We start from the raw sequence: 14,489 nt of genomic DNA, 5'->3' as shown, positions 1-14,489 counted from the left end.
CTGCCGTGAATGGGACAGGACACAGGTTGAGTTGCCGTCGAGATTCCAAAAGTAGCTAAAAGCACTTTGATTGTTTCCTTTTTCAATAGCGATAATGGTTTCATTTAATGGCAAAATGGCTGATATTCTAACTTTTAGCGCTGCTTAAAAAGAGCTCTATTCTCCTAAAGGGAACGGCGTCTTCTCAAAATGTGCAATTCTGCCAAAAACACACTTTGTTCTTTCTCTCACTATGTTCCGTATAAAATACAGGCAAATCTTGCGCTTGAACAAGAGGAATTCAGGAAGAATGTCTTGCCAAGCTTTTACTGTCAATCTTGACTGGAATACCGATTAAATTGTGCTTTTAAAATATCTTTTCACATTCTTTTTTCAGTGTTATATTTCCCCGCATTGCTGGAAAAAAAGATTATTTTTTTTTGCATTTGTCCTTTACTTAAGCTTTTTATTCAGTTGCTATGGGCAATGCAGTGACCGTTTCCTAATGCAAATGATAGCTGAGGACATTCTCCGTGTAGGAAATAGAAAATGACAAATTATAAGCAATACGGATATGTAAATGTGTTTTAAGACGATAAACCGGTGATTGTTTTAGATCTGGAGCTGTTGCCAAGAAGTTCTGGTTTTGTTTGATTCTGATTTAATCTGGGTTTCATCTTGGTTTAGTCGTGGGTATTCCTATATTACAGTATATTTAATGTGTTATCAGTTTGATCATGATTTAGTCTTGGACCTGGTTTTGTGTTAGTTCTTGTATATCCTTTTGTTCACTTGTACTGGTTTGGTCCTGGTTTAGTCCTAATGTAGATGGGTTCGTCCTGGTCTAGTCTGGGTTCCAGTCTGGGTTCCAGTTCTGTCCTAATTTTGCTGCTGTGAGTGGATGAATGCAGCATTTTGCAGCATTTTGGTTGAGTTTGTGTGTTTTCTTCATCTTGTCGTTGATGTAGATGGTTTAGTCCTGTTCTGGTCCTGGTTTAGTCCTGATATATAAAGCTTAGTCCAGTTCTAGTTTCTGTTCTAGGTTAATACCGGTTTATTCTGGGTTTAGTTCAGAGTTTAGCTGCAGTCCCATCCTAATTTTGCTGCGGTGTGTGCGAATGTGAATGTGGCTTATTAGTCCTGGTTTAGTCCTGCTGAAGATGGTTTAGTCCTGTTCTAGTCCCGGTTTAGTTCTGTCTCAATTCTGTCCTTAAGTTGCTGCAGTGCGCATTTAGTCTTGATGTTGTCTCCATTTATTTAGTTCTTTAAACAGAAATGGAGGGCTAAGATTCAATCTTCCTGGTATCTATAATGGTATACTGAACCCCTGGAAAGGTAGAGGACCAGGACCAGGACATTTAGATGCTAATCAGGTACTCAGGGTGGTTGAGCCAGGGTCTCACAAAGACAAAGAGGATTCTAATAGCCCATTAAAATTCTGAATAGGCTAGCTCGGTAGATACAAGGGGGGAGTTTCTGGTGAAACAAACAACTCCTTCTACTTCAGGAAGGCTGCGCCCAATGGGCGGGTCTTACCACAGAACAGTATTATATCGGAGTTCTCGATCTAAATTCTTTTATTGACAATGACTCTTGGATGAGAGTCGAAACGTCTATTTTTTCTAACTGAGTCCAGATGACTACAACTGAAGCTTTTTCTACTATGGAACACGCCTGGACGAATGAGGGATTACACCGACTTATTTAGTTCTGTTTAGACCTCCCATTCACAGTATTCACAGTATGAATAGATAATGTTTCAGACCTTCACATCTCTACAGTGTTTACGCCCTTGGACAGTTATGAACATTGTCAATGGGCCACTAAAGCAAACAACAACAACAGCAGACACATATACCCATAAAAGAGTCGCTAAACTTCTGATTCGTGTATGTTTTCCAGGAGAGGATGATCGCTTGGCCCTGAAGAGCAAGCTGACCGTGACGGACCTATTTAAGAAGGACTTCAAAGTTCACGACCCAAACGCCAAGTGGATCAGCGGTAAATGCGTTATATTCTTTTATATTCACTGCTTGGACTTTTACAGTGTTGTGCATAATCACGTACTGTGTGTGTCATGATACTGACATTTACAATTCAGAGAAATCCAAGGAAAAGGCTTGACGCTCGATGACAATTCCAATAACATTCACAATGATTAGAAGATGTTGTGGTTTTGTCCAAATTTATCCTGTTTATGTCATTTTTTTGTATTGATACATGTTTAAAAGAGCATCTAGTGTTTTTTTTTTATCGTTTTATAATAATGCACAAATAGAAAAACTAAAACGTGCAAGAAACTGAGAGAAACATGAAGAAAAGACTAGCATTATTTCCCTTTTGTATTTGTCTCATTTCTCCCATTTGTCCCAAAGTCCCACAAATGTATTTTCAAATTTAGTGTAAAAGTTGTGTCCAAAGTAATGTCAGTCCAGTGTGACAGTCGGCTGCGTCCCTGTCGTCCATCTCATTATTACAGTTTTTTTTTCTGCAATGTACAGTGTTTTAAAGTCAAATGTAATGTCGGAGTTGAAGACGTCTGCAGTGCTTCATTAATCTGTCTTGTGTTTATGAAAATTAGAACAGTCCCAAAACACATAATAGTGATGAGCCACTTGACAACCACAGCTTCTCTAACAACTAGTGTTTCCTTGTGAATAATGTGCGCATTGACATGGTTTTATTTACATCTTTTGTGGTCCTCCATTGGATTGAAACCTGCTTTCAAAGTCACGTTTTGCATGTTGTTGTTGTTGTTGTTGTTTTATGGCGGTTGGCATCCAATTGTTGCATTACCGCCAGACTTTATTCCTCAGACTTTTCGTAGTCCTCAGACTGTCGTAGTCCGTAAAAGTACTCCATCCATTGCTTTGGTGTTACAAAACCCATGAGGTCATGATATGTCTTTGTGACTAGAATAGTTGTTGTTGTTGTTGTTGTTGTTGTTGTTGTTGTTTTATGGCGGTTGGCATCCAATTGTTGCATCACCGCCAGCCTTCATTCCTCAGACCTTTCGCAGTTGTTGTTGTTGTTGTTGTTGCTCTATGGCGGTTGGCATCCGAGTGTTGCACCACCGCCAGACTCCACCCCCCAGACGCTTCGCAGTCCTCAGACTCTGTCGCAGTCCGCAAAAGTACTCCTCCCACCGCTCCGGTGTCACAAAGCCCATGAGGTCATGATATGTCTTTGTGACTAGAATAGTTGTTGTGTCAGAGACCAACCGGCTTTATTCCAGGGAGACTCTTCTTCATCTTCCTCTCCCTCTTTGACGTTCGGTGCTTTGGAAGTACAAAGCCCATGAGGTCATGGGACGTCTTTGTTGTTTTACAAAGCCCATGAGGTCATGGGACGTCTTTGTCGTTTTATCCTTTAGAAGTCCTTCTTCCATCACTTTGGTGTTTCTAGGCCCATGAAGTCAAAGCGCGTTAGAACATCCTCTTGCTCCTCATCCTCGGCTCAGTCTCCAACACCCCCCACCTCTATAAACGTTTACCCAGCCCTGTGCTACATAAGTAAGCAACCACAGCCTGACACAAACCCTGTGACTGAATCGCCAGAACGTTCCGCAGATTGAACTCCCGCCCATTATTCCGAAACCACAAGGCCAACCCGGCCCTTTCTCTATCATAAGCCTCACAGCAAATCAGCACATGCTCGACAGTCTCTGGCACCCGACAGTGACCACACAGACCGGTCGGGTGTTTGCCTATCCTACTCAGTGACCAATTGAGTCCAGTATGGCCAATCCTCATGCGGGCGAAGGCCCTTTCCTCCCACGCGTTCCTGCCCATAGACCCGCAAGGACCCACACTACCCTGTACGTGATAGAGATGCCGTCCAGTAACACAGTGGCTCCAAAATTCCTGCCAAAGGCCGACCACATGACTCTTGATAACGGGCTTGATTTCAGACTTGCCCAACTCAACCGCCACATCAATTGATGGCCGCCGAAGGGAACGTTTAGCCAGTGCATCAGCCATTTCGTTACCATCCACCCCCACATGCGCAGGGACCCAAAAGAAGGAAACCCTCACATCCTTCCTGGACAGGGAGAGCATCAGACAGAAGATGCCATTCAACACATCCTGTCTGCAATCCGATTTCCCAGATTTAATGCTTTGCAATGCAGAAAGGCTGTCAGAGGCCACCACAATGCCGCAACACTGCAAAGCAGATTCCGCCCATTCCAATGCCAACCGTATCGCTATGAGTTCCGACGTGAAAACAGAAAGGCGATCTGTCAACCTCTTCTTGACCGCCAGCCCCAGGTCAGGCACAAAATAAGCGGCGCCAGTACGCCCACTCTCAGGATCCCTAGACCATAAAAGGCATAAAAGGCTTTTTTTTTTTTTTTTTTTCAAAGAGGAAATTTAAGATTATTTAAATGTATTTATTGACGAGAAGAGAACATATCCTTCACACTTGCCTTTGCCATTGCATTTAAACATGTAATTTATGCATTAATAACGTCCTTAGTATTATGTTTAATGCATACGTTTCATCTTAAGGTGCTGCTATGGCGATGTGTATGCTAATGTTGTTGTTGTGGGGCAGATCATAGCATGCCTATTGTTTTTTGAAGATGCTCTGGTCTTATGCTGCATCTTCAAGAACTAAAGGAGAGAAAAAAAAACAATCTGAGATAATAAAAAAAAAATCACTTTGAACATGTGAAGAATTTACTATTGTTTGGTCATGGTTTCACTAATCATTAAGGGATCCTGGACAGAGGAAGAAGGGATCCTGGACAGAAGAAGAAGCATGCCTGCCATGAAACGTCAGAGAGGAGGAAGAAGCATGCCCGGACACCTGCGAGAAGGCTTCGGCTGCGTCGTGTCCAACCGGTTCGACCCGCTATTGGACGATGAGACCGACCCATGTGAGGCCCTGAAGGCGTCGGAAAACAAGAGGGAGGCGGCCGCTGCTGGTCCAGCCAACACCGTTGCTCAAGCTGCTGAGCAGTCGGAGAAGGAGTCTCAAAAACGGAAACGTAACATGTCCTCTAGCTTGTCCGAGGGTTCTGGAAGTGAGCATCAGGATGAAGCTGTTGATGTTGGGGATGAGAGCATAGTGTGTAAGGTGATCATAAAGCTTGCACAGGATAATGCGTCCTTTAAGGAGTGGCATCCAGTGGCGTTGACGAAGAGCCTAACTGTTACGTAAGAGGAGTTATCGTAGGCGTCCCTACAATGATGTCTGTGGATGAAGTAAAGAGGAATTTGACTGGAGCTAAGGTGGTGGACGCTAGGCAGTTGAAGGTGACCCGGTCTGGGGTGAGATGTGACACCACGCTAGGCAGTTGAAGGTGACCCGGTCTGGGGTGAGATGTGACAGCCTGTCAGTAATGGTAACACTTGAAGGGAAGTGCCTGCCTAGTGAGGTGTTCATTGGGTTCATGTGCTATGGCGTTAGGCCATATGTCCCACCGCCCCTGCGTTGCTTTAAGTGCCAGCACTTTGGGCATATTGCAGCGGTCTGTAGAGGGAGGCAAAGATGTGGTAAATGTGCAGGAGATCATGAGTATGGGAAGTGTGACGAAGGGGCAAAACTGAAGTGCTGTAACTGTGGGGAAGAACATAGCTCTGCCTAAGGGGGATGCAAGATTAGCAAAAGAGCTGCTGAGGTGCAGAAAATTACGGTCTCTCAAGGTATTTCCTATGCGGATGCAGTCAAGAAAGTTTCAAGTAATGAGGTTAGAGTAAATACAGAGGGAGGAGCCAGCGCTGCTCCCAGCCAGGGCGAAATGAGAAAGGCCAGCGTGGCTCCCAAGAAGTGTGAAGGTTTCAAGAGTGGAGGTCCCAAGTGTGCAGGTTCCAGAATTAATGAGAATACCCTGGTTGTGGATAGAGAGGATTTTGTACTCTTTATGGTGGATGTTGTAAACTGTGCTGCTCGGACTCAAAGCAGAACTGAAAGGATCAGCATCATTGCTAAAGCTGCAGGGAGATTCCTTGGAACAAAAGAGCTTGATTGGGCAGATATAGAAAACAGGCTAAAGGCGCTAAATGGGAGTCGGAGTGATGGGGGTCTGCTTTTGGGGAGTCAGAGTGATCAGAGTGAAGAAATGGAGGTGGGGGTGGTCTCCTGTCCTCGCCCAGTCTAGTAGACATACGGCTACCAAGCAACGACATCAGTGGAAATATCAAAGCCTAAAGAGTAAAGCTGTACGGCGGAAGCGCCGAACATCAAAGAAGGAGAGGAAGATGGAGAGTCAGCCCTGGAATTAAGCCGGTCGGACTCTGAACCTAAAGGATTCAACAACAAAGACATTTCAAGACCTCATGGGCTTTGTAACACCAAAGCAATGGAAGAATAACTTTTAAGGACTACGATTGCTCCCGGCCAGGGCGAGGTGAGAGGGGCCAGCGTGGCTCCCGGGAGGTGTGAGGGTTTCAAGAGTGGAGGTCCCGGGTGTGCAGGTTCCAGAATTAATGAGAGTGCCCTGGTTGTGGATAGAGAGGATTTTGTGCTCTTTGTGGTGGATGTTGTGGACTGTGCTGCTCAGACTCAGGGCAGGGCTGAAAGGATCAGGATCGTTGCTGGGGCTGCAGGGAGATTCCTTGGAGCGGAGGAGCTTGGTTGGGCGGATGTAGAAAACAGGCTAAAGGCGCTAAATGGGAGTCGGAGTGATGGGGGTCTGCTTTTGGGGAGTCGGGGTGGTCGGGGTGACGAGATGGGGGTGGGGGTGGTCTCCTGTCCTCGCCCAGTCTCGTAGACGCACGGCTACCAAGCAGCGACATCAGTGGACATATTAAAGCCTATAGAATGAAGCCTAAAGAATAAAGCTGTACGGTGGAAGCACCGAACGTCAAAGAAGGAGAGGAAGATGAAGAAGAGTCTCCCTGGAATAAAGCCGGTTGGTCTCTGAAACAACAACAACTATTCTAGTCACAAAGACATATCATGACCTCATGGGCTTTGTAGCACCGGAGCAGTGGAAGGAGTACTTTTGCGGACTACGACAGAGTCTGAGGACTACGACAAAGTCTGAGGAATAAAGTCTGGCGGTAATGCAACACTTGGATGCCAACCGCCATAAAACAACAACAACAACAACAACAACAACAAGGACTACGATGATGTCTGAGGAATAAAGTCTGGCAGTAATGCAACACTCGGATGCCAACCGCCATAAAACAACAACAACAATGTATTGTTACAAGTTATTTTTGTCGTCAATTCTTTTACATGAAATAGTGGATGGAGATGGTGAGATCTGTCTTTCTATCACAACAAGCACTACTTCATTTCACGTGTTACTTCCTGGAAGGCATTTGCAGATTGTGAGTGTCTCAGGTGTTGGCCACAGGTTCCCAGGTTCCCAGATGAGCTGCACTATTATTATGTCTTTTTACATGACTAATTTGTGCCATTGTTCCTCAGCGGGATTTATAAAAAGTGTAAACAAATCCGTGGCACTTCACTGAGCACAAACTGCTGTTGGACTGGGCACATCTGGACGCCAACATCTGCTCACCAACACAGAAAACAGTGCATCCTCGGGCAAAATATGTTGGAATAATTTGGATACTGTAAAATACCTGAGATTCACATATTTCTATCCACTGTAAACATACAACTATGCAGGAGGTACACTCGTACAACCATAAGATGATGCATTAGTCACAAGCTGCATGGACCATGATATAATCTAAAGCCAACACTTGTACATTTAAAGTTTTTTTTTATGTGGCCATAATAGTTTACCGTCTGACATTCAGTATTATGCATAGCCAGGTATAGTTTCCATGGATTCCAGGAATTCATTATTTTTTAATTATTTGCCTGTATCCAAAGAATTGTCATCAAATATTATATTGTATTGTTGCACAAAATTCCTGAAACAAACAGATGTCTTCTTGTGTGACTTTTTTTTTCCATCCGAGTCATTCTCAGATTGAGAACTGAATCTTATTTTGTTAATAGAATCTGCTCCACACTTTAAGTTTGAATCTGAAACAAACAAATATAGTGGAGGTGTCTGTGTTTTTAGAGGTGAAATAGTTACCACCAGGTTGTCCTTTGGCGTGTTTTCATCATTTGCGTATGTATCCTTTAAAATTGAGCTAAAACAGTCATTCATTCTCTTCATTGTTTTATATAAGCTTTTCCAGCATTGCCAAAGTTTGTATGCACAGACTTTGATGGTTTGGTCTTTACAGGTGATTTCAATGCCCGTGTTGATAATAATTATGACAGAAATCTTCAAGAAAGAGCTTGATGCTGTCCTTGAAACCTTCCAAAAAGAAAAGGCCGTGGCTGCAGAGCCGCTGCGCGGTCAAATAGCCCAGCAGTTTCAGGAACCGTGGCACTGCCATATAGCCTCATGGCTAACCCTAACCCTAACCTTAACCTTAACCTTAACCCTAACCCTAACCCTAACCTTAACCCTAACCCTAACCCTGACCCTGACCCTAACCTTAACCCTAACCATGACCCGGCGGCGTCTAAAACTGCGCGGTCAAATAGCGCAGCAGTTTCAGGAGCCGCGGCACAAAATAACATGGCAGTTTCGGCCGCGGCTCTGTCGACACTCCCAAAATAAACGCCATCCAAAAGATACTATTCAGTCAGGTCTTAATCACAAGTCTTAATACTTTATTTTCTTGAACACTATCCCTTTTGCAATATACTGATGTATGAGAATATAACATACGTTAAACTCAACACTGTCTTCCATTACTCACGCATTGATTCAATATGGCCAATTTAGCCTAACCAAATGCGCATAATTTGAGCTCTTCTTTGCCATCTCACTGACAGCAGTCCATTATTTCATCTTCATTAGTGTCATTCATCCTCTCCCCTGCTTGGCCTGTGCTTTCGGGATTTGTTATAATGGCATTTTAAACCTAATTTTGTATATTTTCTTTCTCAATCTTTCCCCCATATAGAGCCAGTGAATACACATTAATGATCGCTTATTATTCTACGTATATCTGAATGATGAGGAATTGCACTGCTGTTTTCGGTCTATCAGCTGAAGTTGTGCCATTTTACTAGACGTGGGTTATCTTTAGAGGCTGGAGGAGCAGGATCCCTCACTTCATTTCTCACACTCCTCGTTTTTGCAGAGATCTGTGAATGTGGATAAATTGCTAAACGTCTCATTACGAAGTGAAAAACACAGATGAGGAATTGGTAGATGAACTGTGAACGCATTATTAATCAACATATTAACATTAGAGATAGACTAATACATTTTTTTGTTCATGGCCAATGCAATATTCATGGGTTTCACATATTTTTTGCCGTCGCCATATGTTGTAGCCTTTGTCTGTTGTAAGATAGGCATGAAAAATATTCCATCTCACTGACATTAATAAGGAGTGACACTTTTTGTAATAACTTTGTAGACATTACATCCAAACAGACAACCTCTCAGAGCATTCAGGAGCGTGCACTTTTGTCTGATCCTATAATATAACACCTGGACAGAAGGAAATTAGACTAATACTAAGTAGGCTACTCTGCAAGTAGGCTAATTACGTTTATTAGCATATAGAATTAACTATTGTAGTTAAAGGTGCCATAACATGATTTTTTTCACGTTTCGTAGTCCATCCTAAGTGTATAATTGATAATAATAAGGGTTGTGCATTACCCTTAACATAATAGTTAAGAAATATCACCCAGACTTTGGACCCCCTCACCAAACCGGAAATGCAGACGGCTTGGTTTGATATTCGCCCCCACCCTTGCGAAGAGCGATCTGGCTCCCCCGCCCAACCCGTGACGTAGTCTCAGAGCGTGTGTGTGCCCCGCCCACCCGTGACGTAGTCCCACAGCTGTCAGCTCCGCGCTGTGCCGCTCCTGCCGCGCGACTGAGTGAGAAACGATAGAACTTCAGATCAACACTACTTTGAGCCGAAATAAATCTGGTGTTTATTCTACAGCGTGCGCAGAACAGATATATCTATAGATCTATATATATATATATAAAAGTCTTATGTCTATCGTGCTCTTATTTCCTGGTTTTTCGGTATCGGATAGAACGTCTCTCCGTTTATTATCCCGGTTGCTGCATCAATTGCCACATAAACCTTCACCATTGTGACAATAGTAAAGAGTGCGATATCATTAATGACGTTTTGGGCCTCTTTGAGCCGTGTTTCGTCGTAAATCGAAGCAGAAAAACTCCGGGGCTTGTATGGGGAGACGAGCCTGCAGCAGCGCGGAGCCGGGGGGAAGGGGGCGGGAGGGGGAGGCGGGAGGGGGAGGCGGGTGGAGAGGGGGGAGGGGGGATGGTGACGCGGTCCTGTGAACACCCCCCGTCAGTTTGGAGATTCGAGGAAAGGAGATAGTCTGTAATATAGCTAAACACTGCGTGAATCAATCAAAAAAACACTCTGGGGACATATATGAAGCACAAATAGCAATGTAAGAAGGTTAAAAGCTCTGAAAAGTCGATTTTGCATGTTATGGGACCTTTAAAGTTTAAGAATAAGGTACATTTTATTTCCATCATAGTAACATTTCTCCTCTGCACTTGACTTATCCTTCAAGCCCTGAGATAGCATAACTGATGCAGATTTCTGTTGAATCAGTGCATTAACCAGGTCACTGTGAGTCAAAGAAGACATTATAAATACAAATTTAAAGTTTCAAAACCTTTTACATAAGCAGAGCATTTTAACTACTGAAAGTAAAATGTGAGTTTAGTAAATACACCTGTAATTGAATAAATTAAATATATATAAGTTTGTGGAACATTCAGAGAAAACCAATAACATTTCCATGGAGACATGCAGGTGACAAATCTCTTCACCAGAAAAGGGACATATCTGCTTTGTTGTTACTCTGAATCCGGAGTCATTGTCGTAGTGATCCACGTTTCTATTTTCATGGAACAAAACCGTTGGCACTCACGGTAATTGTCTTTGCTCAGAAACGACGCACTTCATCAAATGTAAGTGTAATTCCCCGGCGTGTGTGTCTGATCCGGAGAACGGCGCATGAAGGTGAAGCGTGTCCGAGGGGAAACGTCTGTGTCTCCTGCGCAGCTGCTCTGTCTCTACTGTTGTTCTCAGCCCCAAAGTCTAAACGCTGCGAACAGAAGAGGTCAGGGATGGAGGGCGTCTCGTTTTACACGTGGAAGTGGACATGTTACTAGGGAGATAGCGGTGTGCAAATGTACATACCGATAATCATTTCACGTTACGATATGTATTGCACTGTTGTAGAGCAGGGGTCACTAATAAACTTTCACCAAGGTCCAGTTTGAGCCGAGATCTTTGCTTAATAACAGCTATTTCTTCATGTCGTCTGCACTAAAAGGAAGCAAAGGATCATGGTCTATGTACTTCCCTATGTTGTTTTAGCTATTCGACTTATTGTGACAACCCACGATATTATTGTGAGACTTTTGGTTTCAGTTATTGTTACATCTCTACTTTAATCTTTACATGATTATTTAATAGGTAATATTCCCATGAGCATTTGTCTGGTGTATCTTGTATTCCAAATTCCAAAAGGAAATTAAATTAAATCTGCTTGAATTTAATTGCAAAAGCAGATTGCTCAAATTATTTGTCATTTGCTGTCATTACTGCTCCTCTACAGGTAAAAAAATAGTTAATGATTGTTGTGTATGTTAGATTAAGAAGGAATTACACTATCTTGCACTGCCTCAAATGTTCCAGAATGGCATAAAATTGCCATGGTAAATGTTTTAGGTCATATCTGTGGAGAGGCAAACCAGCTCACAGAATGTGTTCTATGTGTTTGTAATAAAAACACCTGTAATTGAATAAATGTAAGGCGTTTGCTGTACTCATTTTCCAGGTAAAGTTATACAGTGCATCTTTATTGCTTTAATAAATATACAGTACATTCAGATAACTAATGAACAGTTTTATTCCAATTGAGCTCTTATTAATCATGGCAGGATACTTCAGTAAGAACAAACATCATGATTTAATAACTCACAATTACAGAGAACGTGACCAAACAGTAAACTTTAACATTTTCTTTCAGTCCCACTTTCTAAGACAAGGCAAGTTTATTTGTAGAGCACATTTCATACACAAGGCAATTCAAAGTGCTTCACACAGCAGGAAAAATGCATTCAAATCACAAAGAAATTACAGAAACAGAAATACAATAAAATTAACTGAATTAAAAATTATCAATCCAACTGATTGTCTAAACTAATAAAATCACAAACAAAAGAGAAGAGTGCAAAGAAAAAATCCTTTCAGTCATATGCGCAGCTAAACAAAACTGTTTTTAGCTTAGATTTGAACATTGTCAGAGTAGAAGCCTGTCTCACATCTTCAGGAAGACTGTTCCAGATTTTAGCTGCATAAAACTGAAACGCAGATTCCCCATGTTTTGTCCTGACTCTGGGCACCAGCAGGAGGCCGGTCCCTGAGGTCCTCAGAGTCCGAGATGGTTCATATGGCACTAACATATCCAAGATGTACTTTGGTGCTAGGCCATGGAGAGACTTGTACACAAGCAGAGCTGCTTTAAAGTCTATTCTCTGAGCCACAGGGAGCCAGTGCAGAGACCTGAGAACAGGACTAATGTGATCATACTTCCTGGTTCTGGTCAGGACCCGAGCAGCAGCGTTCTGGATGTACTGCAGCTGTTTTACAGCTCGTTTGGAGAGGCCAGTGAGCAGGCCATTACAGTAGTCTAATCTACTGGAGACAAACGCATGGATAAGTCTCTCTAAATCTGGTTTTGACACTATATTTTTGATTTTGGCAATGTTTTTTAGATGGTAAAAAGCTGCTGATGTTATTGATTTGACGTGGCTATTAAAGTTCAAGTCTGAGTCCATTATTACCCCCAGATTTCTAATTTGGTTTGTAGGTTTTAGAGCGAGACTGGAGGTGACCGCTAACACTTTCTCTTTGTTTCTGTGGGCCAAAAACGATTATTTCAGTCTTGTCTGAGTTCAGCTGGAGAAAGTTGTTTTGCATCCACACACTGATCTGTTGGATGCAGTGACAGAGTGAATCTACTGGTCCATAGTCACCTGCCGATAGTGAAACATAGATCTGAGTGTCGTCTGCATAATTGTGATAGGACACATTTTCACTGCGTATCAACTGACCTAACGGCAGCATGTAGAGGTTGAACAGAAGGGGACCCAGGACTGACCCTTGGGGCACTCCACAGGTCAGGGTCATGTGGTCTGAGACACAGCTACCAATTTCAACAAAGTATTTCCTGTCTTCCAGATAGGACCTTAACCAGTTTAGGGCAGTGCCAGTGATGCCCACCCAGTCCTCTAGTCTCTGTAAGAGGATCCCATGATCGACAGTGTCAAAATCAGCACTCAGATCTAACAGAATTAAGACTGAGGCTTTGCCCGTGTCAGTGTTCAGGCGGATGTCATTTGTCACCTTGACAAGAGCAGTCTCAGTGCTGTGATGAGGTCTAAAACCTGACTGAAAAACATCAAATGAGTTGTTTATTAAGAGGAAATCTGTGAGCTGTTGGTAAACAACCTTTTCAAGGACTTTGCCCCAAAATGGCAGATTAGAGATGGGCCGGTAATGACTCAGTACTGCGGCATCAAGACTGCTCTTCTTTAGGAGAGGCTTTATGACCACAGTTTTCAAAGACATTGGGAATGTTCCAGATTGAAGCGACATGTTAACTATGTGAGTGAATGGTGCTAACAAACTGTTCAGCACAGACTTTAGAAATCTGGTGGGTAACACATCGAGGCAGCATGTAGATGAACTCAGACTGGTGATGATCTCATGGACAGTTTTGTCAGTTACTGGTGCAAAGTGAGTTAGCTCTAAGTGTCTTGGTGGTTTTAGGGTAATTTTTTGCATTGTGGGATTTATACCTTTTTTAATGCCCTGAACTTTGTCATTAAAGAATAATACAAACTCATTACACTTGGATGTGGAAATGAGTTCTAACGGCAGCTGAGCTGGAGGGTTTGTTAATCTGTTTACTGTGGCAAACAGGACACAGAGTTGTTACTGCAGCTTCCAATAATTTCAGAGAAATATCTTTCCCTAGTTCTACATAAGATTAGGTTGTACATGTTCAGCTTCTCTTTGTAAATCTCTTTTTGAACCTGGAGCTTTGACTTGCGCCATTTCCGTTCGGCCCTGCGGCACTCCCTTTTCTTTGTCCTGACCGAATCATCATTTCTCCACGGCGCCTTCTGCTTATTTTTAACCATTTTAGCCTTTATAGGGGCGATGGTGTCCAGAACATTCAAAACACTAGATGTAACAGAGTTCAACAAATCATTTACATTAGAACATGAGACATTTTCAAAGTTTATCATTTCCATAAACAGTGCACCTGTGCCATCACTTATGTGTCTCCTCTGAACAACTGCAGGACCAACCGGTGGTTTGGGAGAAACAGACAGGTCAAAGAAGACACAGAAATGATCAGACAGAGCAACATCGATCACATTAACATTTGAAATATTTACCCCCTTTGTAATTATGAGATCTAGAGTGTGTCCTTTGCTGCGGGTGGGGCCTCTCACATGCTGAGTAAGACTGAAGGTTTCAAGGACAGCATCA

General features: G+C 42.9%; 1 protein-coding gene across 5 annotated transcripts in view; it reads left to right on the top strand.

The window, feature by feature from the left end:
• Nucleotides 1-14,489, top strand: part of LOC140364444 (A-type potassium channel modulatory protein DPP6-like) — a 392,395-nt gene that overhangs the window by 314,894 nt on the left and 63,012 nt on the right. For all 5 annotated transcript variants that reach the window (XM_072450574.1, XM_072450577.1, XM_072450576.1 and 2 more), the window contains one exon: nt 1,882-1,980. In XM_072450574.1, coding sequence (XP_072306675.1) covers nt 1,882-1,980 — 99 coding nt within the window. The remainder of the gene's footprint in view (nt 1-1,881; nt 1,981-14,489) is intronic.

The sequence above is a fragment of the Eucyclogobius newberryi genome, unplaced genomic scaffold, assembly GCF_026437365.1.
Source record: "Eucyclogobius newberryi isolate DKJ021-1_F unplaced genomic scaffold, fEucNew1.0.hap1 SCAF_18, whole genome shotgun sequence".
Taxonomy (NCBI): domain Eukaryota; kingdom Metazoa; phylum Chordata; class Actinopteri; order Gobiiformes; family Gobiidae; genus Eucyclogobius; species Eucyclogobius newberryi.
The sequence above is the reverse complement of the archived record's forward strand: the minus strand, read 5'-3'. Positions and strand labels throughout refer to the sequence as shown.